The sequence below is a fragment of the Pygocentrus nattereri genome, chromosome 8 (assembly GCF_015220715.1).
Source record: "Pygocentrus nattereri isolate fPygNat1 chromosome 8, fPygNat1.pri, whole genome shotgun sequence".
In the NCBI taxonomy this organism is placed as follows: domain Eukaryota; kingdom Metazoa; phylum Chordata; class Actinopteri; order Characiformes; family Serrasalmidae; genus Pygocentrus; species Pygocentrus nattereri.
Window position 1 is genome coordinate 45,875,995 of NC_051218.1, and position 25,074 is coordinate 45,901,068.

Sequence of the window (25,074 nt, forward strand, 5' to 3'; positions counted from 1 at the left end):
GTGTCCTGATGTTGTATGATATACACTTATCAGACGTAACATCACGACCACCTCCTCGTTTCTACGCTCACTGTCCATCTTATCAGCTCCACTTACTGTATAGCTGCACTCTGTAGTTCTACAGTTACAGACTGTAGTCCATCTGTTTCTCTGATACTCTGTTACCCTGTTCTTCAGTGGTCAGGACCCCCATGGACCCTCACAGAGCAGGTACTGTTTGGGTGGTGTTGTGTTAGTGTGTGTTGTGCTGGTGTGAGCGGATCAGACACAGCAGTGCTGCTGGAGTTTTTAAACACCTCAGTGTCGCTGCTGGACTGAGAATAGTCCACCAAACAAAAAAACAGGCAGCGTCCTGTGACCACTGATGAAGGACTAGAGGATGACCAACACAAACTATGCAGCAGCAGATGAGCTGTCGCCTCTGACTTTACATCTACAAGGTGGACCGACAAGGTAGGAGTGTCTAATAGAGTGGACAGTGAGTGGACACAGTGTTTAAAAAATCCAGCAGCACTGCTGTATCTGATCCACTCAGACCAGCACAACATACACTAACACACCACCACCACATCAGTGTTACTGCAGTGCTGAGAATGACCCACCACCCAAACAGTACCTGCTCTGTGAGGGTCCATGGGGGTCCTGACCACTGAAGAACAGGGTAACAGAGTATCAGAGAAACAGATGGACTACAGTCTGTAACTGTAGAACTACAGAGTGCAGCTATACAGTAAGTGGAGCTGATAAAGTGGACGGTGAGCGTAGAAACAAGGAGGTGGTCAGAACGTTATACCTGATCAGTGTATAATGGGCCTATAAATTACCAGGTAAATTGATTGAACTGTGGTCACTGTTTATCTCTAAAATGTAAACATGCAAACATCTGACTATCAAGACGTGAAAGGGGCTACATTTGGTCGTTTTTCTTCTCTACCTTATTGGCTACACAAGCGTATTTGCACATCAACATTACTTATTTTCTAATAATTGCCTGATATGAAGGGCCCATCCTGTCCTGCGGGTTTCTTCTGCTCTGTTTTATTCCCTGAGGTCCAGTTATGACGTTTGTATGTTTTCATGCACCAAAACCAGCGAACATTCATTTCTACATGACCTCTCTTTATTATTTAGAGTTAAACAGGCTTTTTGGTGAGTTCTGTCTGTAAATGACGTCAGATGTGGAAATGATCGGCTGTGCATTATTTCGCTGCTGTCGGAAAGAAACCTCGTGTCTTAGAAATGGAAACTTTACAGAAAAAGAAGAAAAAACACACTTTACTTTTACTGTAAGTCAATGGAACCAGACATTTTTCCAAGTAATTATGAGCCGTTTCCTTTCATCCATCCTTCATGAAATTCACACACAATGTAAAGGGCAACATTTTTAAATTATATCCAAAACTGAAAAACGGAGATACGAGGTCTTTTTTCTGACAGCAGCGGTTTAAAACTCGGTCTAGGCTGAAGCACAGCTTTTAATTTGACTGTAAATGGGCGGGGCTAAACCGCCGTAGGCTGAACATCTGAATGGATCGTCGCTGTTGGAACACAACTTAGTATCCCTGTTTTTGTTTTTCATGTTTTTAAGATGATCTGAAGACGCCTGCCGCCGTTACATTGTGTTAAAATTTCAAAATAAATGAACCAACAACAAAAAAAAGCTCTAAAATTCCTTGTGGGGAAAAAAATTACATTAACTTCCGTTATAAGTAAAGAGAGTTTTTGGAGGTACGAGGTTTTGTTCCGAAATGCACTCTTTTTCATGACATCACAAAAACAGTTATTTTCAAAATGCAGCTTAGTTTCCGTATCGCTGCTGTCGGAAGAACCTCGTATCAACGTTTTTGTTGTTTTTCAGTTTTTGACCTAATTTGAAAAAACCTCTTGCCCTGTACACGGTGTGTAAATTTCATGATGAATGGACTAAAACAAACGACCCAAAATGACTTGAGAAAAATTCTGGTTCCCTTGACTTGCATTAAAAGTAAAGCGGGTTTTTTGCTTCTCCTGTAAAGTCGCCGTTTTGGAGATGCGGTTTCTTCCGACAGCAGTGTTATATGGACTGTATGGACTTTATGGGGAGTTTATTGTACATTTTGATACGTTAACAGTGTTTACATAATACATCAAACATTTATTCCAAAGTTTTTTTGGTTTTCCATGATACGGGCTGTTTAAAATATAAACGTATTCTAAATAGGGATTTACCAAGCTGGGAACTGTGGGCCGATGGGGATGCACGTTCCTTCCTTACTCCGAAATGTTACCATAACACAGTTTTGCTCTGTATCCTTCTGCCTCTGTCTGTTCTTTCCAGCTTGCCATGTTCAGGACCAGGACATGCTGGTGAGGGGAAAACTGCACACGGGCCGTGGCGCCCACTTGCCTGCCTTCTTGTTTCTGCCTATTATCAATTGAATGTACTTCAAGATTTGTACAGTGTGCCACTGTTGAGCTGCCTCCTCTTACTGGTGCTAAGAAAGCAGACCTTTTTCTTTTTCTTCCCAGATACAACAAAACAGAAAAAAAAGGAAAAAAAAGAGAAAATATAGAAAGACAGAACCCTAATCCTCTCTTTATGAATGTATAATATATGGTTATGTTTGATGTATTCACACCATAATTATTTGACATTAATTGGGATTCCTTTTTGCCTTTTTGTTGAAAAGAGTATTGAGCTTTATAAATATTGTCTAGAGTTGATACCAGAGGGATTCTTAACGAACTCTTGACATGACAAAAATACTGTATATTTTTCTCTGTGCCAATTTGTAACATATTTTGTAAGTGTATATTTTTCTTAGAAAGTGCTGTGAAGTATTAGTGTGTGTGAGTAACCTTTTTTGCGCCTCTGTAGGCAGTGAAAAGGATGTATAACGAAAAGGTTTCTGGTTTTAAAAACCAAAATATTAAGTAACAAGCAAACAAACAAACAAAAAAAAAATCTACATTTTTGTTGGGAGTTTTGTACGAGGAAATTGACCTTGTTGTGGGAGTAATGTGTTATTGTGGAAAACACAAATAGGCAAAGAAAGAAAAATGAAGAAAAAAAATGAAGAAAATTTGTGAACCACTTGCTGTTTTATAGATTTTTCATGTAAATTATTCTAGTATTATTTTGTTTATGTTGTAACTGTTGCAAAGGTTTTAAATATTTGTGAACCCGCCTGTATGGTGATAATGTAATATTGGTAACTTGCTGAGTTTTGTAATAATGTTTATGGAGTAAATATACAAATTAAATTGAGATTTTGAATGCTGCTTTTGGAAATTGTCCGTTTTGTTCTGTACCTGCCCGAATCTTATTGCTGGATCGCTTCACCTGATGTGCTGATCTTAATGAGAGGCCTAATGAACATTTGATATGGGGGTGCACTGGACGCCACTAAACTGTCCTTATTTACAGCCTCACTGATTGGTCTAATCCAGACGCTGAATTAATACGTGGCAACAAGTGTTGAAGCAAAGGAGTTGTTGAATATAGTTATTTGTAAGTATTGTGAGGCCTTTAGTCCCATTAGTCTCCGAAATAAAGCTTCTAGACTGTCTCTGGGTCAGTCCCCCTCTGGTCACTGGGGTGGTTCCCTCAAGGCTCCATCTCAGTGCCTTTAGTCAGGGAACATAACTGAACCATAATCCACTGAAATGATGTGTTCTAAGCTGGACTGACTCCACACACCCCGCCTCGCCTCGCCTCGCCTCCGGGCCTTTATTCTACTGCTCTGTTTTAAAACATTCGGCTCTGAAAAGTTAAGTGATACTTTTTTTTAATCCACCTCCGCATTTAACCCACCCATGCAGTGAAACACCACATACACACTAGTGAATACAGACAGACACACACACACTAGGGGGCAGTGAGCACACTTGCCCGGAGCGGTGGGCAGTCCTATCCACGGCGCCCGGAGAGCAGTTGGGGGTTAGGTGTCTTGCTCAAGGACACCTCAGTCATGGACTGTCGGCTCTGGGGATCGAACCGGCGACCTTCCGATCACAGGGCCAATTCCCTAACCTCCAGCCCACAACTCCCCCTAAAAAGGAACAAATACCAACTTTTCACCTGGAAAAACTGATTTAAGCTTCACAATCAGACCTTAAACCCACTGCTGGAGATTTGAGGGAACATCTACACTGTTTGGACCTTGATAATGAAATTGGGCAGGCTTAAAAAAAACATTTCAGTTATTTCTATAATAGGGCCCAGCACTCAGAACCTCTTTAGACCATCCATATGGGTCATTCCAGCCTAAACTTGCCATTTGTTACATTGCTTCTTGTTGTTCTGTAATATCGTGCAGCCCTCAGCATCATTAGTTTTACAGAAGTCACTATTTTGTATCCTTTTGTTTGTGTCCATCACTACACCCACCATACACGGCAAAAATGCCTCACACAAGCGCTGGAAACCCCCGCCAGCCATACACAATCCTGATAAACTTAAAAGCATATTTGGCAACTTTGCAGTAACATTAGCCTGTTTGTAAATCCATTAGGTTTTTTAAGGCTCCTCCTGCCTTCAAGACCATCAGGAGGACGTTTTTCTGGCCTTTATACTGGGAATTCTAGCTCTAGAGGCTGCTGTGGCACTGCTGTGGGAGGTGTGCAGGCGTGTTTACAGCAGATGTAGTAACGATAGATTCTTTCATTTTGACCGATGTGCCCCTTTAAACATCCAGGGCGGGGGAAATGACCAGAACAACCGGAGACCAGACACTAGAAATAGGCATAAACACTATATATAAACAGTGAAGCCGTCCAGATGCCTAGATGTGCTGTAGTAGGCCCTCAGATTACCAGGTAGGCACATGTAGCTCACACTGGAGCATCATTCACGATTTATGATGATCTCCAAACTGTTTAGCCTCTTATTCTCCAGGGTATATTTTGGTTTGTCCATCTGAATTTTCGCCACCAAATCGTAAGGCAGATTATTCAGTAACTGCATGAAATAAATGTACTTATTTATTTATTTATTTATTTTGTAAAAGCTCCTCAGATTAACAGATCGTGTGTTCTATGATCTCCACATATCACTATATCCTCACAATTCACTGCTAAAGTCCAAAAATCTGCGCCGCTCTTTGTGATGTTTCCAGAGCAGATCACTGAAGAGACGCCGTCTGTTTATAGTTTAGAGCCCAGATTTGGGGAAAAACGGCTCGACTTTCAGTAGAAAAACAAACTGAGTTCAGCTTCTTTTATTATAAGGGTTTAAAATGACGTCACCGTCTATTAGACTGGAGAGAAGAGCTACAGCCTCACACGACGCCCAGCTTCTGAATGGAGCTCATGGAATAGGAACGCTATGAGGAACATGACCAAGCGCGGTTTGGAACCACCGGTGGTCCCGAGGAGCTGAAGAGGTTAAAGAAACATAATAAACTGGTTGTGGAGTAAAAGGAGAATCAGCCATGCAAAAGATTGTTATTAAGCTTGTCTGGTTAAAAGGCTGGTTTCGTGTTTTTGTGTTAATTCCACCAATATTTAAAACTTTATGCACAATTAAATTGCTCAGAGAAAGTCATTCAGAGTGGTTTGATGTGGAACAGAGCCAATAAGTGTGAATAAAGCCATTTTACCTGCTTACAAATCGACCGGCGAATCTACACGTCTGAGTTTTTATATGTGATGTTGAAGGTGAAATAGTGAATCTGAAAAAATGTGCTTTTTAAAGCGTTTTCCACAATAATCTTATGACAAAACCATGATAAAACACCATCCTCAGGCATCAGGCAGCTTCTTCGCAAGGACGTTTTTCAAGACATGACGTCTGGTTCCTATCACCACCACTGTGAACAGCTCTGTCTGTGTAAGTTTCTCTAGAACGGGACGTTTCATTTCAAACTACTTCGAGTGACTTTGAATACATCTTGATGGTTTAACTGTGTCGAAATTTTGGAAGACTGGTGGCATCACACTTTAAACGGCCTTCAATTGGAACAGCGGGTGACGTCGGCCTGTTTAACTCTCAGAGTCTTTTTATTGAATTTTATTGAATCATATTCGTCGTACATAGTATTTGTAACAGTGTGCTTGAACACATGCATAACAAGAGAATGTACACAAAAAAATACATATTAAATATAAATATCTATTTTATATAAATAAGACTAATTTAAAAAGTAAAACATTATAAGAACATTATAATTCATATTCATCTTTATATTCAAATCTTTACAAATTATTAACGTGTATTTTTAACTTTGTTTAAAATTTTTAAGCAATGATTGAATCGAAAAAGACACATTTTAAAGAATTATATCAATATAAAGAATTATAAATAGATATTTCCCAAAATTCACATGGAATATTGCACAAGATTAGATTAAGAGACTCTTATTAGTCCCACAAACAGGGAAATTTCACCTCCCCATTTAACCCATCAGTGCAGTGAAACACCACATACACACACACTAGGGGGCAGTGAGCACACTTGCCCGGAGCGGTGGGCAGCCCTATCCACAGCGCCCGGGGAGCAGTTGGGGGTTAGGTGTCTTGCTCAAGGACACCTCAGTCACGTACTGTTGGCTCTGGGGATCGAACCGGCGACCTTCCGGTCACAGGGCCAGCTCCCTAACCTCCAGCCTATGACTGGCTTACATCACACAAGGCATGGTGAGGAGTTAACAATATAAAGAATTCTAAATTATATTTCTATATATTATAAAATATATAAAAGAATGATATAAAGAACCACTATTCTACTTTACATGCTAATGTATAAGAGGGGGAAATTCTCAGACCTATAGCAGCAAATTTAGAGCAAGGAAGAAAAGAAACAAGTAATTAAGATTATTAATGACTTAACAAGGTTTACAGTTTACTATATAAACAACATATATAGCACTAACAGTAAAAAAAAAATCAGATACAAATATAAACAATCACAAAAAATAACAATATAAGCAATTATAAATAAAAAAAGCCAAACATATTTACTCTGTAAGGATATTTTACTCAAAATGCTGGTGGAGTTTCGCACAGTGAGGAATCAACGCTACAAACAGGGACTTTTAACTGTGGCGCAGCGGTTTATACGCAGGCTGTTTAATGCGCCAGTGTGCGGTGGTGAACGCAGCACATATCCTTATGATCTATATCATTTCCATATTTTAGTGATTTATGAAGACACTTTATGAACTTTGCTGGTGACACAGCATCGTTTTGTGTTTTTATAAACGGCTTTTTTTCTCCTGTTGCTCTGAAAGACAGGCGGCTACACGGCTAATGCTAGCAAAGCGGCCTCAGCGTCAGCCTGGAGCTTAAACAGAAAGATAAAACGAGCATTTATGATCATTAAGACATGAATCAGCGTCCATATGCGAGTATTCACTTGCTCTGATGGTCAGAAGTGGCTCAAAGAGTTATTATTAATATAAGATCAGTAAATATTAAAGACGCAAGCCGACATCCTGTTGCAACATCTTAGCATTTCAAAATAAAAGTTCTTTTAAAAAAATTCAATAAAAACGAAACCCAGCAAACACGTATTCGTTCTGAAGAGCCCAACATACATCTGGCGTAGAAATAAACAAAAGCTACAACGAGCTACATTTTCTTATTAAGAATTTAAACTGTATTCAATATTTTGTTAGGCTTTGCTTTAAGCCAGGAGGGCACAGGGAGCTTAGGGAGGCTAAAAAAAATAAAAATAAAATAAAAATACAAATTACAGGTCGTCCTCTCCAGATTAGCATTACATTCAGAATAATAAAATGAATGTTTATTAACAAATACAAATTGTAATCTTTTACTGGGTCGTTTTAACTTTAAGGATTTTCAAAGTGTCACAAGCCTTATTTTACTCCGAGTGTGTTTGGAAGCACAGACGCCAGCAATAAGAGCTTGTTTACACCTGATATTAAAAAATATTATTCACTTTAATCTCTGAATCATGTTTCCTCCCTCGTCCAGATGTTCAGGGTATCTTATTTTGGGTTGGAGGTGGAGTGCTGTAAACGTCAGTGACATTTCAGTCATATCAAGCTTAGAAGTAGTTTTATTATTATTATTGTTATTATTATAATTAGTGCTTCACAGTCAAAGACTGATTTCGCACTAATTTACAAATTTAACAGGATCAATAAAATAGACAGTCATACACCTACACATGTAAAAAACATTAATATTAACAACACGGCTGTATGTAAATGACAAAGCACACCACACCTGAACAAAGCTTGAGCAGCCAACTTTAACAACATATTCTAAATAAATGATTATCATATATCAAAATCTATGTATAATGCATATTTATTAATACGTTTTGTAAGGTGAATTATAATATCAGTCAGTCCTCTCATTGGCTGTCTGTCTGTCTGTCTATCTATCGATCTGTCTGTCTGTCTATCTATCTATCTGTCTATCTGTCTGTCTGTCTATCTATCTATCTATCTATCTATCTATCTATCTATCTATCTATCTATATCTGTCTGTCTATCTATATCTGTCTGTCTGTCTATCAATCTGTCTGTCTGTCTATCTATCTGTCTGTATATCTGTCTGTCTGTCTATCTATGTATATATATCTGTCTGTATGTCTATCTATCCATCTATCTGTCTGTCTGTCTATCTACCTGTCTGTCTATATCTGTCTATCTATCTATGTGTACCTGTCTGTCTATATCTGTCTATCTATCTATGTCTACCTGTCTGTCTATCTGTCTACAGATATGTAATGATCTCAGTTTGCGTTTAACTATGCAGACTCCCCTAAACAGCGTAAGGGTGTCCAAAAACACACTGACCTCACTTGAGATGTGAATATCTGAGTAACTGCATGTTACAAACGGAGTTAAACAGGCTTCGTGTTGATTTATCTGTTTAAAAACACTCGAACAGGAAATTCAGAGGGATGTAGATTTTATAACCGATTTCACGGCCTCACAAATGTTATATCTTCTACACTGGTGGTCGTCCAGATCCCTTTGCCCCCCACAGACAGCCTTGCTCTGAGTTTTCTGTGCCATGTCCAAATCTGCTGTGATGTTATTGAGTTTTACTCTGTTTGGCTGTGTTTGGGCATATTCTAACACACAAAAAGCCCTTTCGTTTCACGGTTCAACCTGAAAGACATAAACAAATAATAATCTTGGTTAGTTTCTACACGTTTTGTGTAATGTGTGTGTTACACGTTTTGGGTTTTCATTGATGTAATTTTTTTTTGGGGGGGGGTACCGTGTATTTAAGAAAAATAAAATAAAAGTCGCTTCCCCGCGACTTTTATCTTGCCTTGTGTATTCCCACGACTCCGGTACACCGGAATCGAGACGTTCGATTACAGACGGTCTGACAAACGGATGGTGGAGAAAACGGACTCCTGCCGCTCGGATTAAAGAGACTGACGGGTTCGAGTTTAATACAGACGTCCGCAGCTACAGAGAGCGGGTCGGCGAGCAGCGGGAAATACCAGCGGATCGCGAAAGGTACGGGCTCGCCAGCGGTCCGGCTGTGAAGGCAGCGTTAGCTCGGTTAGCTGAGCGGATAGGGAAGCTAGCGCGCTGGGTACTCGGTTCACCTCTACCGTTGTTTTGTTGTTGGCTGGCTCGCTAACGCGGTCCGAGGGGCCGCGGAGTCGCTCGGGAATGTGGGCTCACCTTGGTTAGCCAGCCAGCCAGCCAGCTGGGGGGCTCAGCTACCGAGCCCACACGGCCGCTCTGTCGGCTTGAGAAGCAGCGCAGCGCCGTTAGCTCGACCGCTAAGGCTACCGAGTGAGTGATGCGGCTGCTTCGGTCACTTTGCCGTCGATCCGATCGGTTTCGGTTCGTCCCTCTCAGCGCTGACCCGCTTTAAGTTGATGAATCTGCTGTGAGGATCCGGCGCTGGTGCAGCGGCCAGCCTGTCTGGTGTCCGGTGGCGGTGAAAGGCGCCGCTGTTGTTGACAACAAACATTTGTGGCCGGTGATTGTGTAGCTTAGCTTAGCTTAGCTTAGCTTAGCTGCGCTGCCTTGTCCGCCGCTGTAAAAATAGCTTAGTTCGGTCAGGTTAGCGTCGGCTGGCTAACATTAGCCGGACAAAACGGGCACAACTTGTTTACGTTAATTAGCCGCTCGGCTAATTGGATCAGCCGCCCTGGACGGCGTCGCTGCTCTTCGGCTCCGGTTAGCTTAGCGGTTAGCCTGGCTGCGCTAGCCAGGCTGGAGGAGCCTGTCGGCCTTTTTTCTTGATGCCATTTTGTTTTCAGCCTTGCTGGCGCCGTTTCTCTCACTTAGCGCCCGTTTCTCTAAATCTCCGCTGCGAATACGCGTTTAAACCTTTACAGCGAGGCGGTCTTTTAACGGCGACCGCGTAGCTTTGCTGCCGTTCGCCGTTTTTTCCGTGATGCCATTTTGTTTTCAGTCCCTCAGGCAGCTTCGCGATCCGTGTCCATTTCTCGCCGGGGCGTCTTTAAAAGCCTCCACAGAAAGATTTAACCTCCTCACCGCGGACAACGCCGGCCGCGGTGTGCTCCTAACGGTACAGCCCAGACGCGCTGACCGCTGCCCTCTGTTCCGTTAATATCGTGAGGGAGTTTGGACATTTCACGCGGCTTTTCGGCCAGAACTCTCTGGTTTGTGCGTGTTGGTGACGCCGGGCTGAAAAGCTGAACGTGTGAATGATTCATTAAAGCTTGTGGTGTGTCTGTACGTTTCATAGGCTCTGCTGCTGTTCGGCTGAGCATCGTCGAGGTCGTGCATGCACGCACAACTTCACAGGAGAAGGGGAAACTCAGGCTTTACTTTCAATGCAAGTCAATGGAACCAGACGGTTTTCCAAGTATTTGGCCATCGCTTCTCTTTGCACGCAGTGTTTCAGGTTATGTCACAAACTGAAAAGCGACAGAAATGGAGAAAGGAGGTTTTCTTCCAACAGCAGCGGATGTATTTTACATATTTTATATAATGTGGTATTTATACAGCAATTCCATGATCACAACACATTAACAGCAGTTCAGCCTTTCCTTCTTTTTCTTGTCCCAGAACCGTTCATTTAGAGAGAGAGAGAGAGAGAGATGCAAGAATCAAGGCACAAAATGCTTTAAAATAGAAAAATAAGTACCTTTTTACTGCATCCTGTAGATCCTGCTGATCTGCTAAGTATAGGAATATATGTTGTCTATCTGCATGATGATTGACACTTATTCAAAACTGCTTAATGACAACAATCCCTTTTGTGCTTCTGTTGACGAGCATCTCTGTAATGTGAATCTTCGGCCGCTTGTGTCCAGGTGGTGCTGACAGTCATTTTGGCTTTAACAGCCATGGAGAGCTCAGACAATGCAGAACAAGGGGGCAGTGAACAGTCCGACTCTCAACGCAGGCAGCAGCGGGACCGCCTGGACAGAGAGGAGGCCTTTTACCAGTTTGTGAACAGTCTGAGTGAGGAAGACTACCGATTGATGAGGGACAACAATCTGCTTGGCACCCCAGGTAACAAAGCTGTAAAGCTGTGTTTTTTTTTTTGTATTATATGCTGTATTAACACCGGTCAGGCATGACATTCTGACCACCTCCTTGTTTCTGTGCTCGTTGTCCACTTTACCATCTCCACTTACTGTATAGCTGCACTCTGTAGTTCTACAGTTACAGACTGTAGTCCATCAGGACCACCATGGACCCTCACAGAGCAGGTACTGTTTGGGGGGTGGTGTGTTAGTGTATGTTGTGCTGGTCTGAGTGGATCAGACACAGCAGTGCTGCTGGAGTTTTTAAACACTGTGTCCACTCACTGTCCACTCTATTAGACACTCCTCCCTTGTCGGTCCACCTTGTAGATGTAAAGTCAGAGACGACAGCTCATCTGCTGCTGCACAGTTTGTGTTGGTCATCCTCTAGTCCTTCATCAACAGCACTGCTGTGTCTGATCCACTCATCCCGGCACAACACACACTAACACACCACCCAAACACATCAGTGCTGTGAATGATCCACCGCCCAAACAGTACCTGCTCTGTGAGGGTCCATGGGGGTCCTGACCACTGAAGAACAGGGTAACAGAGTATCAGAGAAACAGATGGACTCCAGTCTGTAACTGTAGAACTACAGAGCGGAGCTGGTAAAACGTACAGTGAGCGTAGAAACGAGGAGGTGGTCAGAAAGTCGCGCCTGATCTGTGTAATTTGATGTATTATTTTGCAGTGGTAGATTTGTTTCTTCATTATAGACGCATGAGACAAATGATCAAAGCTCCCTGCTTTCAGTGCGACCAGTTTTCTAATATTTTATGATGCTACCTTGAGTACTTTGTCGGTGGGAGAACTTTGTCAACTCTGGAAGAAGGTTAAATGCTCTTATATGCTCCTACGTCCCACCATATAGAATTGGATGATGCAGAAATAAAGACGTGTTGCTGACTGGCTGTCAGCTCGGCTAATTGTGCACGCGTTGACTGCTTACGGTCTTGAGAGGTTGTGGACCTTTTTATAGCGGTTATTAGAGGAACAGAAGATACAGACAGTAGTTTGAATTGGTTCGCCTATAATACTGAGAGCAATGGACAGATACTTCCAGTCCTCGTCCCTTCACCCAACCCCTTCTCACCTTGTGTGTAGCTGTGTTTTACTTCTGTGGTTTCAATGTTGTTTATGTGCTTAAAACAAAACCACCAAGCACTTTTGTGGACCTCCTGAAGACGCCCAGTCCATTTCTGTCCCAGGACAGTGGAAAGAAATGTTATTTTGGAGCATCCCTTAGCCGAGGCCCCTGCCAGGAGATGGCATTGAATGGGCAGTTCTTGTCCTGGTAAGTGCAGTGGTTTTCAGTACTGTCCTGTTGCTGTTTCACAAGCTGTTCTGAGCAACTGGTACACAGTACAGGATACTGCGTTTAAGCCCACTGCGTGAGCAGGAGAGCAGGTGAAATTCTGCATATTCGACTTTGCTTTGAGAGGTTGATGGTCCGGTAGAATAATCAGGCTCCGCCAATTAAACACTCAAGGAGAAGGGCATTTCGATATTTGGGTATGCTGCATGGATTTGGTCCTTATAAACTGGCAAATCATAGAAATTCTCCAACAAATGTCTGGGTTGACTGTCTGTACCTCAGTTAGTGCTGGGCGATGTGACCTCTAACCAGTTGAATGTCCTACCTCGATTACGATTAATGAACGATTATATATTTATTTATTTTTAGTTTACTGACCAGGTTTGTACTGTAAATATGTTCTGCATATCTTAATGTAAATTGTCTCAACAGCCACACTGAAATTCACATGGCTTTTATGTCGATCCACCTCACATTCGTCCTAATTTCGCTCTGCTGAGACTTGAACATTTGGGCTGATATTTCTGTTCCATGAAATGAGAAGAGACTCGTCCAAAACCCTCCGTGTTTGAGGAGATTCTGAAAGAAATGTCCGAACGAGGCCGCAGGAGAACGAGGCCGCAGGAGAACGAGGCCGCAGGAGAACGAGGCCGCAGGAGAACGAGGCCGCAGGAGAACGAGGCCGCAGGAGAACGAGGCCGCAGGAGAACGAGGCCGCAGGAGAACGAGGCCGCAGGAGAACGAGGCCGCAGGAGAACGAGGCCGCAGGAGAACGAGGCCGCAGGAGAACGAGGCCGCAGGAGAACGAGGCCGCAGGAGAACGAGGCCGCAGGAGAACGAGGCCGCAGCGTCAAATAACAGTTAAAACTCTGGAAGCGAAGTTTAAAGAATCCGAGGACGTGAATCGAAGAAGTGACCGCGCCCTTTTTACGGCTCTAACACCTTCTGGGTGATGAGCTCAGCTCTCAGTGAAGCTTCATGATGCTCCTGTGATGCTGGTGAAGATGAAGCTGGCGTTCGTTGGCAGTTGTGATTGTTTACCTCTGGAGTGACTCTGTTCTTTTGCCCCCCTGGGTCAGTTTAGAAGCTGATCTGTTCAGACTGTCGCAGACAGATCACATTTAAAAGATCGTCTAAACAGCCAAACAATCGGATTTGCTGAGAAAATCAGATTTGGGCCACTTTTACCTGCTGTGTGAATGTAGCCTTAGCTTTCATGTCGCAGAGTGGACGTGGCGGAGTCACGTGACCACACACGCCGTAGTAAGTTTTTAAGGTGACGGTACATGAACGCAGAGTCGGGAAAGAATTCACAGAAAAATAAAAAATCAAAATGACCAACGTGGGCAAGATTCCGCTGATTAGAGATTCTGAATGTTTCGATTAATCGCCCAGCCCTAACCTCAGTCACTTAATCTGGTGTGCCACTACGTAACTGCTTGAAGCTTCAGACAATCAGGAAAGTGACTGCACTTTCTTTGGCTTCCCATTGTTTGACCAAACAGTGTAAAACCTGCTCTTTTTGATACGGAAACTTGGTCTCAAAACAGCTGAAACAGTCCTGGCACGCTTGAATGTTGTATACTGAGGAAAAATCACTGTTTGTTCCAGTGCAAAGGACCTCCTTATGGAAATTCTAGTTATGGTTGAGATTTTTAAAACCTCTTATTGCAGTGTTTGGGAGTTGATTGTTTGGTTTTATTTTTTTCTTCTTCAAGCATTGGAGGCTTTTATGTCCCACCATAAAGGGCTAGATGATGCAGAAGTAAACATGTTGCTGACTGGCTGTCAGCTTGGCTAAAACGGATGCTGTCATGTTACCTATTCAGATCCAGAATTGGATATCATTGAATTAATAGATCAATCCCACTAATACCTCATATGCATGGTACTAACGTTTTCAGTTCTAGCGGGAAGGTTTTTGTAAATTCCAGTTTGTTTTTGTTGTTCCTCCCATAATGACACAAGTCTGCTTGCATTTCTTTGCACTTCATTCAGAATTGATGAGCAGGCTTAGCCATTATTAGCAGGCAAAAAGTCAGATATGCAGCATTTTACAAGTTTTTTTGGTCTTTAATAATAATAATAATAATAATAATAATAATTTTCAGTGGTCATATCAATATTTAGGTTTGCAAAGTTTTTTTTTTTTCCCCCTCTGGATTAAGTTTATTTCTTTCTCTCATTTATCTTTATTGTCGACTGATGAAAATTAATCCAGAGGGATGTTGAATAAAGTGGACAACTTGCCTCAGCAACCGTCTTTAGACAGCCAGCCCAGCATATGTGCTGTCTCATATATGGAACCCTTATGTCAAGGATTAAAATACTGATGACCTTCATCACAGACATATGTTTCTTTGATCAGGCGAGATTACTGAGGAAGAGTTGGCGAACCGCCTTCAGCAAATCAAAGATGGCCCTGAGCAGCTGCACAATGATGGCGGCAGCGGCGGCGGCGTTGGTGGCAGCGGCGGCAGCAGCAGCACCGGCAGCAGCAGCACCAGCAGCACCAGCACCGGCGGCAGCAGCAGCAGCCCTGAAGGCAATAGTGAACAGCCCCCAGGTATGTCGGTATTTTCTGATTTACATGCAAATTACTTGGTTGTATGTTACCTGCTTTTCTGTTGAATTTCTTTGGAGAAGCCAGTTATGAAAAGTAGTTGTTCTCTTCTTCAGTTCCAGTATCGGAGGGAACAGAAGAAGCGTCCAATGGCGACACTCTCCTCGACTGGCTCAACACTGTGCGTCAGACTGGCAACACCACAAGAAGTGGTCATCGGGGCAACCAGTCGTGGCGGGCGGTGAGCCGAACCAATCCAAGTAGTGGAGACTTCCGTTTCAGCTTGGAGATCAATGTCAATCGCAACATAGCCGAGCAGCAAACGCAGACTGACGCAGAGCGGCTGGAAGGAGACCAGGCCCCTCCAGACGGTCCTGTGTCTGAGCCTGAGGTGCCCATGGAGACAGCAGAGGTGGTCGAGGAGCCTGTGGTGGAGGAAATGGCTGTCATGGTGGAGCCTGAGCTCCCTGTCCCTGACAGTCCAACTGTAACCAGCCAACCTAGTCCACCGGTTGAGATTTTAACCCCTCCAATTGTTACTCCAGTAGAGCCACGTAGAGGCCAGATTAGAGCACGTAGCCCAAGTCCGGAACAGCGCAGAACCAGGGCCCGTACAGCTAGGAGTCGTTTACCTCTCAACCTTGACCAGTTGGACGGCCTTCCTCAGGCCCGCAGTGGCCTGCCTTCTCGCAGTCACGAGCCCATTTTGGAAGCAGCTCCTCAGATAGAGGGCAGTTCCAGGACTCGGCTGCATGTTTTGTCTAGGCAGAGCAACGTCCAGGTGGAAAGCCAGGAGTCTGTAGCAGATCCTGAGCCACCTCCAGCACCTCAGCAAGGGGAGGCTCCTGCTGGAGAAGCAGGAGCTTCAGGCCGGCGTCCTCCGACTATAATGCTGGACTTGCAGGTGCGTAGGGTGCGGCCAGGTGAGTACCGAGAGAGAGACAGCATTGCCAACCGCACCCGCTCTCGTTCACAGACCTCCAACAACACTTTCTTGTATGAAACCGAACGCGGGGGCTTTCGCAGGACCTTCTCCCGTTCCGAGCGGGCAGGAGTGAGGACATACGTCAGCACGATCCGCATTCCCATCAGGAGGATCTCTGATGCTGGTCTTGGTGAGGCCACCTCTTTGGCTCTGCAGTCAATGATCCGGCAGATCATGACTGGTTTTGCTGAACTTAGCTACTTTATGGACTCCGATTCGGACTCTTCAGACTCAAACCGCGGTTCCAACCCCTCTACAGATCTCCCCGACACGCCGGGAAATCCCGACACTGCCAGCGCTTCTTCTGTACCTGATGCTCCCGTTGCTAGTGCCGGAGGCTCAAACGAGGGTGATGCCACAGAAGCACGAACAGAGGAGACGGAGGGAAGTGCGGAACCCTCCCAGCAGAGAGAGAGCAGGCAGAGGCCGCGAGCTGCCATTAGCCTCGAGGAGACCGCCTCTCTGCCCTTTCTGCGACTTGCACATTTCTTCTTGCTCAATGACGAAGATGACGACCAGCCCAGGGGCCTCACCAAAGAGCAGATCGACAACCTCGCAATGCGCAACTTCGGCGAGAGCGATGCGTTCAAGACCTGCAGCGTCTGCATCACAGAGTATGCGGAAGGTAACAAGCTCCGCAAGTTGCCCTGCTCTCACGAATACCACGTGCACTGTATCGACCGCTGGCTTTCGGAGAACTCTACTTGCCCCATCTGCCGCAGGGCAGTCCTCGTTTCTGCCAACCGCGAGAGCGTCGTCTAGCTGTAGTGCAGGGTCTCCTATCATATTTCAATTATTCTTTCGCCTTACAATAGCATTTGGTACTTTGTGATGTGAGGTGTCTCAGACACGGTCAAACCCAACCTATTTTAAGCCATTGAAAGTTTTACCAGATGTGCGGAGTACATTTGTAGTGGCACATACTTTGACGTGTTTATACGAAATACCCTTTTCTTTTGCTTGCTTTGAAATATTGACTCACATGATGATGAAGAGTCCTTTGAATATTGTTCACCAAAAAGGTAACAGTTTCAAGAATTGAGAACCAATCATTTGTACATGAGCTCGGGTGCAATGTGATTACATGAGTTTTGATGGTTGAAGGATCTATTTATATACTTTTTTTTTTTTTTTTTCTTCCGGGAATTATCGCAAGTGTTGTTTGGGTCCGACTCATGTCCACAATGTTAGGTTCTCAAACATTAACCAGCGTCATTATTACTTAATTATACATAAATGTAGAAAACTTTAATGTTATTTAATGCTTTTTTTTATAGGTTAGGTTTGGGTTTGGCTTAACAAGAACCTTTCCTTCCACTTCGGCCTGTGTTTCCTGACACAGATTAGGCCTAGTCTAACGGACTAAAACACAGCTAAAAAGAAATCTTTTTCTTTTACTTTTTTTTTTTTTTTTTCTTTTTTTTTTTTTGACTAAACTTGGCATAATCTGTCTGGTAAAAAAAAAAAAAGAAGTAATCGTCCCTCAGGGATAAAAAGCGAACTTCAGGATAAGACATTTGTTATGAATGGTTATCCATTAATATTGTGGAGAAATTATTGGGTAATTGGAAATTTGAGGACAAATCATTGTTGCCATACAATTGCATTTGCTTCCATGACTTTTCAGCCTTGACGGTGGTATACAAAGATAAGCGTACCATTTCATCGACCGCAGAATCGAGGAGACTTGCCTACATATCACAGATGTTAGTGCAATATTTCCTAACGGGGAAGACTGTAAAGAATTTGACCTGTATGAACTTGCTCTAGACTGTGAAGAATTGAAGACGTATCGCCTGAAAAACAAAGGTTCTTTACAGTTTCTGTACATTGCAATAGCACTACACTGTCGTGCCGAGCTCAAACACTTAGAAGGGTATCAAAGTTGTCATATTATCCAAGAGTAGGGTTTTATGTGTTATGATTTCCTCTCAAGAGAATAAAAGAATAAAGTTTGTGGTTGAAGAGCTAGTCTATAGAATCAGTGACAACCTGAAAAATCCCACGATCATCTCGGTGCTTGTGCACTGGAGCCTAACTCGGAGTATGATGACCGTCTGTTCACAGCAGGTTTGTATTTTGCACTGTTGGCATGCGACCTCTAGTCCAGTCGTCCTTAATATAGTTAAATTAAAACTCTTTAATAAATGCAAGTTACATCTCAACCGCAACCCGGTTTGCAGTACGGTGGCCTCGCTGCCTTTTACCCTGTTCGTCACTCTGTACGGCAAATTCACTCATTTAAAGTTTTTAAGGAGCATTAATGTGTTACGTTCTCATAAGTTCCCCCGGCTTCGTCTCTGTTCTTTCACTGTTGAGTTGTGATGGGGCGACTGTGGTGAATTATGCTGATCTGCTCACAAACTGACCACATCAACTGTGCACTGTAGACCAGTGTGTTGTGTAAATCGACTCTAGCATACATCTTTCCTCGGGCTTTACTTCTGAGTCTTGAACGGTGACATTTAATAATCCATGAGGTGAGGCTCCTTCGACCACTCACCATGAAATTAATTCTTGTTCTGCACATTGTCAGTATTTTCTCATGTTGTTTTTCCACCCTGTATTCAGTTTGCTCTATTATTAACCCGAATGAGTCATGGAATGATCTTCTGAACCTCAGGAGATGGCATGTGGGCTTGCGCTTCTGTCTTAAATCGAGCTGGAGAACATCGAGTTCCAGAGGTGGTTTTCATCAGTAGAGCTCTTCCTAAAGTTGTGGTTTGAGGGATTTGGCTTCTATGTTGACTTCACATTCGTTGCCACTTGGTTCTTTAGGTGATGTGTTTTGCACCACCGGTTTTTCTCCAGGATCATTGGACATTAGACATTTCCACAGTCTGCTGAGCTGAGAAGCAGCTACAAACTAGTCTGTTCTGGCTTCATCAAGCCACATTGTTATTTGTATATTACAATAAAGATATGTGCAACCACAGCGGCCTGTTTGCTTCTCTGGAATACCAACATAGCGGTGTGAACTACTCCTGCTGATGTTCTGCACTGAAAGGCTCTGTGCAGCAGCCTAGGGAACGTCCAGAATCTCCCCAAATGCAGCTGTTATACTATGAAATGTTGAGGCTAAAGTTTGCTCCTTCAGTTGTGTACTTGTGTACTAATGTAGGTAATAATTAATGGAAGTATAAACTGTATCCCTGTAAAAATACTGCCTAAAACAGTTTGTTTTCAAGTCCCATATAGACTTCAAATAAAATCAAATCATGTTTGTCACATCATTTACACAGGGACAGAGGGGAGTGAAATTTTTAGATGTGTAGACCCCTTTGTAGTACTTCTATCTATCTATCTATCTATCTATATATATATATATATATATATATATATATACACACACATGTATGTGTTTGTATAAATAAACACACACTGATGAGGCATAATATGATCCTCGTTTCTACGCTCACTGTCCACTTTATCAGCTCCACTTACTGTATAGCTGCACTCTGTAGTTCTACAGTTACAGACTGTAGTCCATCTGTTTCTCTGATACTCTGTTACCCTGTTCTTCAGTGGTCAGGACCCCCATGGACCCTCACAGAGCAGGTACTGTTTGAGTGGTGGGTCATTCTCAGCACTGCAGTAACACTAACGTGGTGGTGGTGGGTTAGTGTGTGTTGTGCTGGTCTGAGTGGATCAGACACAGCAGTGTCGCTGCTGGACTGAGAATAGTCCACCAACCAAAAATTTTAAAAAGGGCAGCGTCCTGTGACCACTGATGAAGGACTAGAGGATGACCAATACAAACTGTGCAGCAGCAGATGAGCTGTCGTCTCTGACTTTACATCTACAAGGTGGACCGACAAGGTAGGAGTGTCTAATAGAGTGGACAGTGAGGGGACACAACTCCAGCAGCACTGCTGTGTCTGATCCACTCAGACCAGCACAACACACACTAACACACCACCACCACATCAGTGTTACTGCAGTGCTGAGAATGATCCACCACCCAAATAGTATGGGTGTTGGATCCAGTGTTCTGGATTGTCATGCCCCTGTCAAATCTAGAGTGGTCACTTTCTCTCGATCTGCTCCCTGGTTCTCTGAAAATCTACGGAGAATGAAGACAGCTGGTCGTGTTCTTGAGCGATGTTATAAAGCTTCCGGGCTCACTGTTCACAGGATCGCCTATCGTGAGCATCAGAAGTCCTAGTCAAGGTCTCTCAAAGTGTCTCGCTCGCAGTATTACTCCAAAATTATTACAAATGGAACGGGAAATTCCAGACGGCTGTTTTCAACAATAAACCTCCTCCTCAAACCCCAAGCTCTCCCGCCACTTAAAACCACACATGAGCAGTGTGATGAATTTCTGACTTTCTTCTCAAAGAAAATTGACACAATTCGCGGTGCATTATCAACCTCTTCCACCATACCTGAGCAGGTAGCTTCGTTACAGTCTGAGGTCTCTGAGCCTCTGAGCTGTTTCCCTGTAGTCTCACAGAGAGAGATTGAAGACACGATCAGAGGCACAAACTGTTCCACCTGTAATCTGGATCCCTTTCCCACAGCCATGGTGAAAGCTAACATCGCCATTATTAGTCCTCTGATTACTACCATAATAAATCACTCTCTCCAAAAGGGTCAAGTTCCTATTGCTCTAAAAACTGCTATGATTAAACCACGGCTAAAAAAACTCCCTCAACCCTGATGTCATTGGAAACTACAAGCCAATCTCAAACCTCCCTTTCCTCTCCAAGGTCTTGGAGAAAACAGTTGCAGCCTGTCTTCTGGATCATCTCAGGCATAATGATCTTTTTGAGAAGTTCCAATCAGGTTTCCGCTCTGCCCACAGCACTGAAACTGCCCTGATCAGAGTTACAAATGACCGATTAATGGCAGCAGATACTGGCTCCCCTTCACTTCTTGTCCTCCTGGATCTGTCTGCAGCATTTGACACTGTTGACCACGGCATACTTCTGAACAGGCTCTGTTACATCATTGGCATCAAAGACACTGCATTGGACTGGTTTAAATCATATCTAATGGACAGAACAGAATTTGTTGAGCTTGGGAAAGCCAGATCTCAGACTCACTCAGTGACCTGTGGAGTTCCTCAGGGATCGGTCCTTGGCCCCCATCCTTTTTATTCTGTATTTATTGCCACTGGGCAATGTTATCAGACGCTATGGAAATTCTTTTCATTGCTATGCTGATGACCTACAACTTTACCTGAAAGTTGGCTCTTCACCATCATTACTGTCATCAACTTCTCAGTCAACAACCCCTCTCACACAACTTACTGACTGCTGGGAGGAAATAAAAGTGTGGTTGGCTCATAATTTTCTTCTTGCCTGCCTGCAGTCCAGACCGTCTCCCATTGAAAATGTGTGGCGCATTATGAAGCTCAAAATACGACGACGGAGCCCCCCGGACTGCTGAGCAGCTGAAGCTGGACATCAAGCAGGAATGGGAAAGAATTCCACCTACAAAGCTTCAACAATCAGTGTCCTCAGTTCCCAAACGCTTATTGAGTGTTAAAGGAAAGGTGATGTAACACAGTGGGAAACACGCCCCTGTCCCAACTTCTCTGGAACGTGTTGCAGGCATCAAATTCAAAATGAGTGAATATTTGCAAAAAACAATAAAGTTTATCAGTTTGAACATTAAATATCTCGTCTTTGTAGTGTGGTCAATTGAATATAGGCTGAATATGGGCTATGCACCAGTGTTGCACCGTTCAAGTCCATCCATTACAGATTTTGTACAGCAATATGAAATAAAAGGTATATGTTCAATTGTACACTTTTTCATATATGAAATATGTGAGTCTGAGGTACATAGCGGTTAAAATATGTATATACAGTTAATCCAGATTACTTGTATGATTTACATAGATAGATCGCGTGAATAATCCCTGAGGGAAAGTCTTCTATTGCAGCAGTACGAAGTACAAAGCACAGCAAAGAGCAAAGCATGGACAAAATGAATACGGATGCATAAAGAGGAAGTAACGGTAAATTATAAAATAAAGTATAGTAGAACAAAAATAATGTGCACTACAAAAATAAGAATAATTAGCATAAATACTATGTAATTGGCAAGTCTCCTCCAGTGAATTAACTACTGACTATATACCGTAATGATAACCCATGTTAAGAGTTGTGCAATATGACCTCCATGGATGCATGAACATGAAGTACCAGTGCAAAATAAAATGTTTAATGAAAATAATGTATATTATATTATAATGTAAATGTAGAATCAAAATGGTAGTGCATAGTAATATGAGTGGAGAGATGTGATGTAAAGTTTCTGAAGCAGTGTGACAAAAGATGGCATATTCTAAACAATACTTTTTGGCATCAGAGTGCAATGAAATCCTAGTTGTGTGGTTGGTTAGTGTAGTGGGTAACTACACCTCTGCCTTCTACACTGTAGACTGGGGTTCAATCCCCACCTGGGTAAGCCCCCTACACTATACCAATAAGGGTCCTTGGGCAAGACTCCCAACACCTCCTTCACCTCCCTGTGTAAAATGAGTGAATTCTAAGTTGCTCTGGATAAGAGTGGGATGGGTGGCAGTAAAATGTTTGACTAAAAAGTTACTTTTTAGAAGCTCATCTTAAAAGTGCTTTAAAGATTAGCTAAGTTAAAAGCTTATTAGTCTCTAAAGAAAAGATATCTGCTCCATATCAGACTATTCATGCTTCAAGGCGGCTGCTTCAACTGTCTTTAGCAGTTTTGGACAGTAACTGAGTAACTGAGTATCTGAGTAACTGAATAACTGAGTATCTGAGTAACTGAATAACTGAGTATCTGAGTATCTGAGTAACTGAGTAAATGTAATGAGTTTCTGTACTTTAGTATTTTTGGTGTATCTGTACTGAAGTTTCTCCGTTCTGGACTTTCTCCTTTCACTCCACTACATTTCAGAGTCTAATATCCGACTTTTTCCTCCTACATTTTGAGAAATCTGTCGTTCCTTTTGGTTTCTGTGTGTATAAAAACGTCACATGTCAAAACGAAAGAAGCGCAAAGCCAGAGCACCAATCAGGGCCCAGCGGTCACTTTGTTTAGAGCTGGTTTTGACCTGTTGGTCATACCGACCCAGTGCAGCACGCGGTTCAACGTCAGCGCAGCAGCGTAAAACTTTGGGAGAGTCTGTTCAACATAAATGATGAACTAACCTAACTTTGTGTAAATAGAGCTCAATATAGAAATATGTCCACATATGCAGTCGAGACTGACGCGGCTTTTTTCTGAATTTCTACAAACACCATTTCATTTTATAGTAAATGAGTTTGGGCTGGTTTATGTTTATGAACAGACGCCTACAGATCAACATAGTAAAGGAGCTCATCTGTGATCCTGAGTTTAAAGCCAGTTTTTATTCAACTTAAACTTGGAACTAAGTTGTAAATAAATCTGAAACTGAAACTTTGCTTGTGTGTAAAAAGTGATTTCAGAGCCACTCGGTTCTCCCTGATGGAAACTGTTTACCTTCAGTGTTTTGTGCTTCTGATCATTTTAATAGACGTCAGCGTCACTAATTAATGACGTTCTATTAAAAGACTGGTTTACCAAGAGAGACGCTGGAGGACTTTCACCTGAAATGAGTTCATGAAGCCAGTCTGGTTATAAAAATGATAACAGGACATCAGAGCCAGAATTACTCTTTTAGTACTTTTACTTTATACTTAAGTACATTTGAAGGGAAATACTTTAGTACTTTTACTCCAGTGGAGGTCTAAAGGGAGGAGCTTCTACTTTTACTGGAGGAATATTTTACCTTGGGTGTCTCTACTTTAACTCAGGTACAGGGTTTGTGTGCCTCGTCCACCGCTGGTTTTTAGCACTTGTGTCCATTTTTATAGGGGGGCAGGATGTCACACAGTGTCGGAAAACCACACAAGCAAGTTGAGGTAATCTGTGGTGTCAGCACTGTTTCTAAAAAGGGGTAAGAACAGAAGATGTAAAAATCAAGCAAGCTGATTTCTTTAAATAAAATGTGGGCATTTAATTCTCTCTTTTGCACTGTAAACAACTGTTAAATGAGAATGCCGCCTTCCATCCTAGCCATATCTTCCTGGCAGCTGAAGCTGCTTGTACTGCTGATACGCTACACAGTGAGGTGAGTGAATCACGCTCCCCTCTAAACGGTAGAGCACCGAGTTAGAAGCCAGAACTTTGATTTTACTCCCACTGCTTGATTTACCGCTCTCGTTTTATTTGCCTCTACCCAAATCTCCCAGTTCACGTTGCTGCTTAAATCTAATGACCGTGGAAAATCATTGGGATTAGACGGTTATATAATCATTGTGATCACACTGTTCATTTTATCAGCTCTGCTTACCACATAAAGTTGTGTAATTACAGACTGTGGTCCATCTGTTTCTCTGCATACTCCATCAGCCCCCTTTTACCCTGTTCTTCAGTTCTCAGGACCCCCAAAGACCCCCACAGAGCAGGTATTACAGAGGAGATGGCTTTAATGTGGCTGGTTAGTGCATATTCCGTAACTTAGTTTATGGATTTATGGCGCTATGTTTTCTCAGAATGAGACTAAATGAGGGAACGCCTTGGGAAACCAAGATGGTGTTTGAGGGACTTGCACAGGTATCTGGAATCCATGAATCGCCCTACTGGCTTCAGGGTAGAAATGGTTCAATATACCACCTGTTTTAGCCTCTGACCTCATATATCTCTCGTTAATTCAGGTGGGTTCAATTATTTGTACAGTAGCCGCCTGTAGTGCCCTTCACCAATTACACGCACCTTTAGTACAGCAACAGGTGGGGCTTCAGTAATTACGGTAAAGCGTCGCGCACCAGGAA

At 43.0% G+C, this 25,074-nt stretch overlaps 2 protein-coding genes across 4 annotated transcripts in view; both read left to right on the forward strand.

The window, feature by feature from the left end:
- The window catches only part of nexmifb (neurite extension and migration factor b), a 99,862-nt gene extending 96,601 nt beyond the window's left edge, over positions 1–3,261 (forward strand). The window contains exon 4 of the mRNA XM_037540732.1: positions 2,318–3,261. The gene's annotated coding sequence lies outside the window, so the exon portion shown is untranslated. The remainder of the gene's footprint in view (positions 1–2,317) is intronic.
- A 5,879-nt stretch (positions 3,262–9,140) lies between these two features.
- rlim (ring finger protein, LIM domain interacting) lies at positions 9,141–19,223 on the forward strand. Of its 3 annotated transcripts, XM_037540733.1 has the most exons (5): positions 9,630–9,710; positions 10,636–10,725; positions 11,207–11,408; positions 15,109–15,306; positions 15,420–19,223. In XM_037540733.1, exons 2-5 carry the CDS (start codon positions 10,675–10,677, stop codon positions 17,048–17,050), a joined length of 2,082 nt encoding a protein of 693 aa, XP_037396630.1. In that variant the 5' UTR covers positions 9,630–9,710; positions 10,636–10,674; the 3' UTR covers positions 17,051–19,223. The 3 variants fall into 3 exon arrangements, with proteins under 3 accessions (XP_017574305.1, XP_037396630.1, XP_037396631.1); XM_017718816.2 differs by lacking the exons at positions 9,630–9,710; positions 10,636–10,725 and adding an exon at positions 9,141–9,425; XM_037540734.1 differs by lacking the exons at positions 9,630–9,710; positions 10,636–10,725; positions 11,207–11,408 and adding an exon at positions 12,069–12,719.
- Positions 19,224–25,074: the final 5,851 nt, after the last annotated feature.

Excerpts from the sequence above, each read along its gene's own strand:
- rlim (XM_037540733.1), top strand. The coding sequence starts at position 10,675 with ATGCACGCACAACTTCACAGGAGAAGGGGAAACTCAGGCTTTACTTTC. Across the intron at positions 10,726-11,206 it reads ACTCAGGCTTTACTTTCAAT|GTGGTGCTGACAGTCATTTT; the intron begins GCAAGTCAATGG and ends GCTTGTGTCCAG. Across the intron at positions 15,307-15,419 it reads CAATAGTGAACAGCCCCCAG|TTCCAGTATCGGAGGGAACA; the intron begins GTATGTCGGTAT and ends TCTCTTCTTCAG.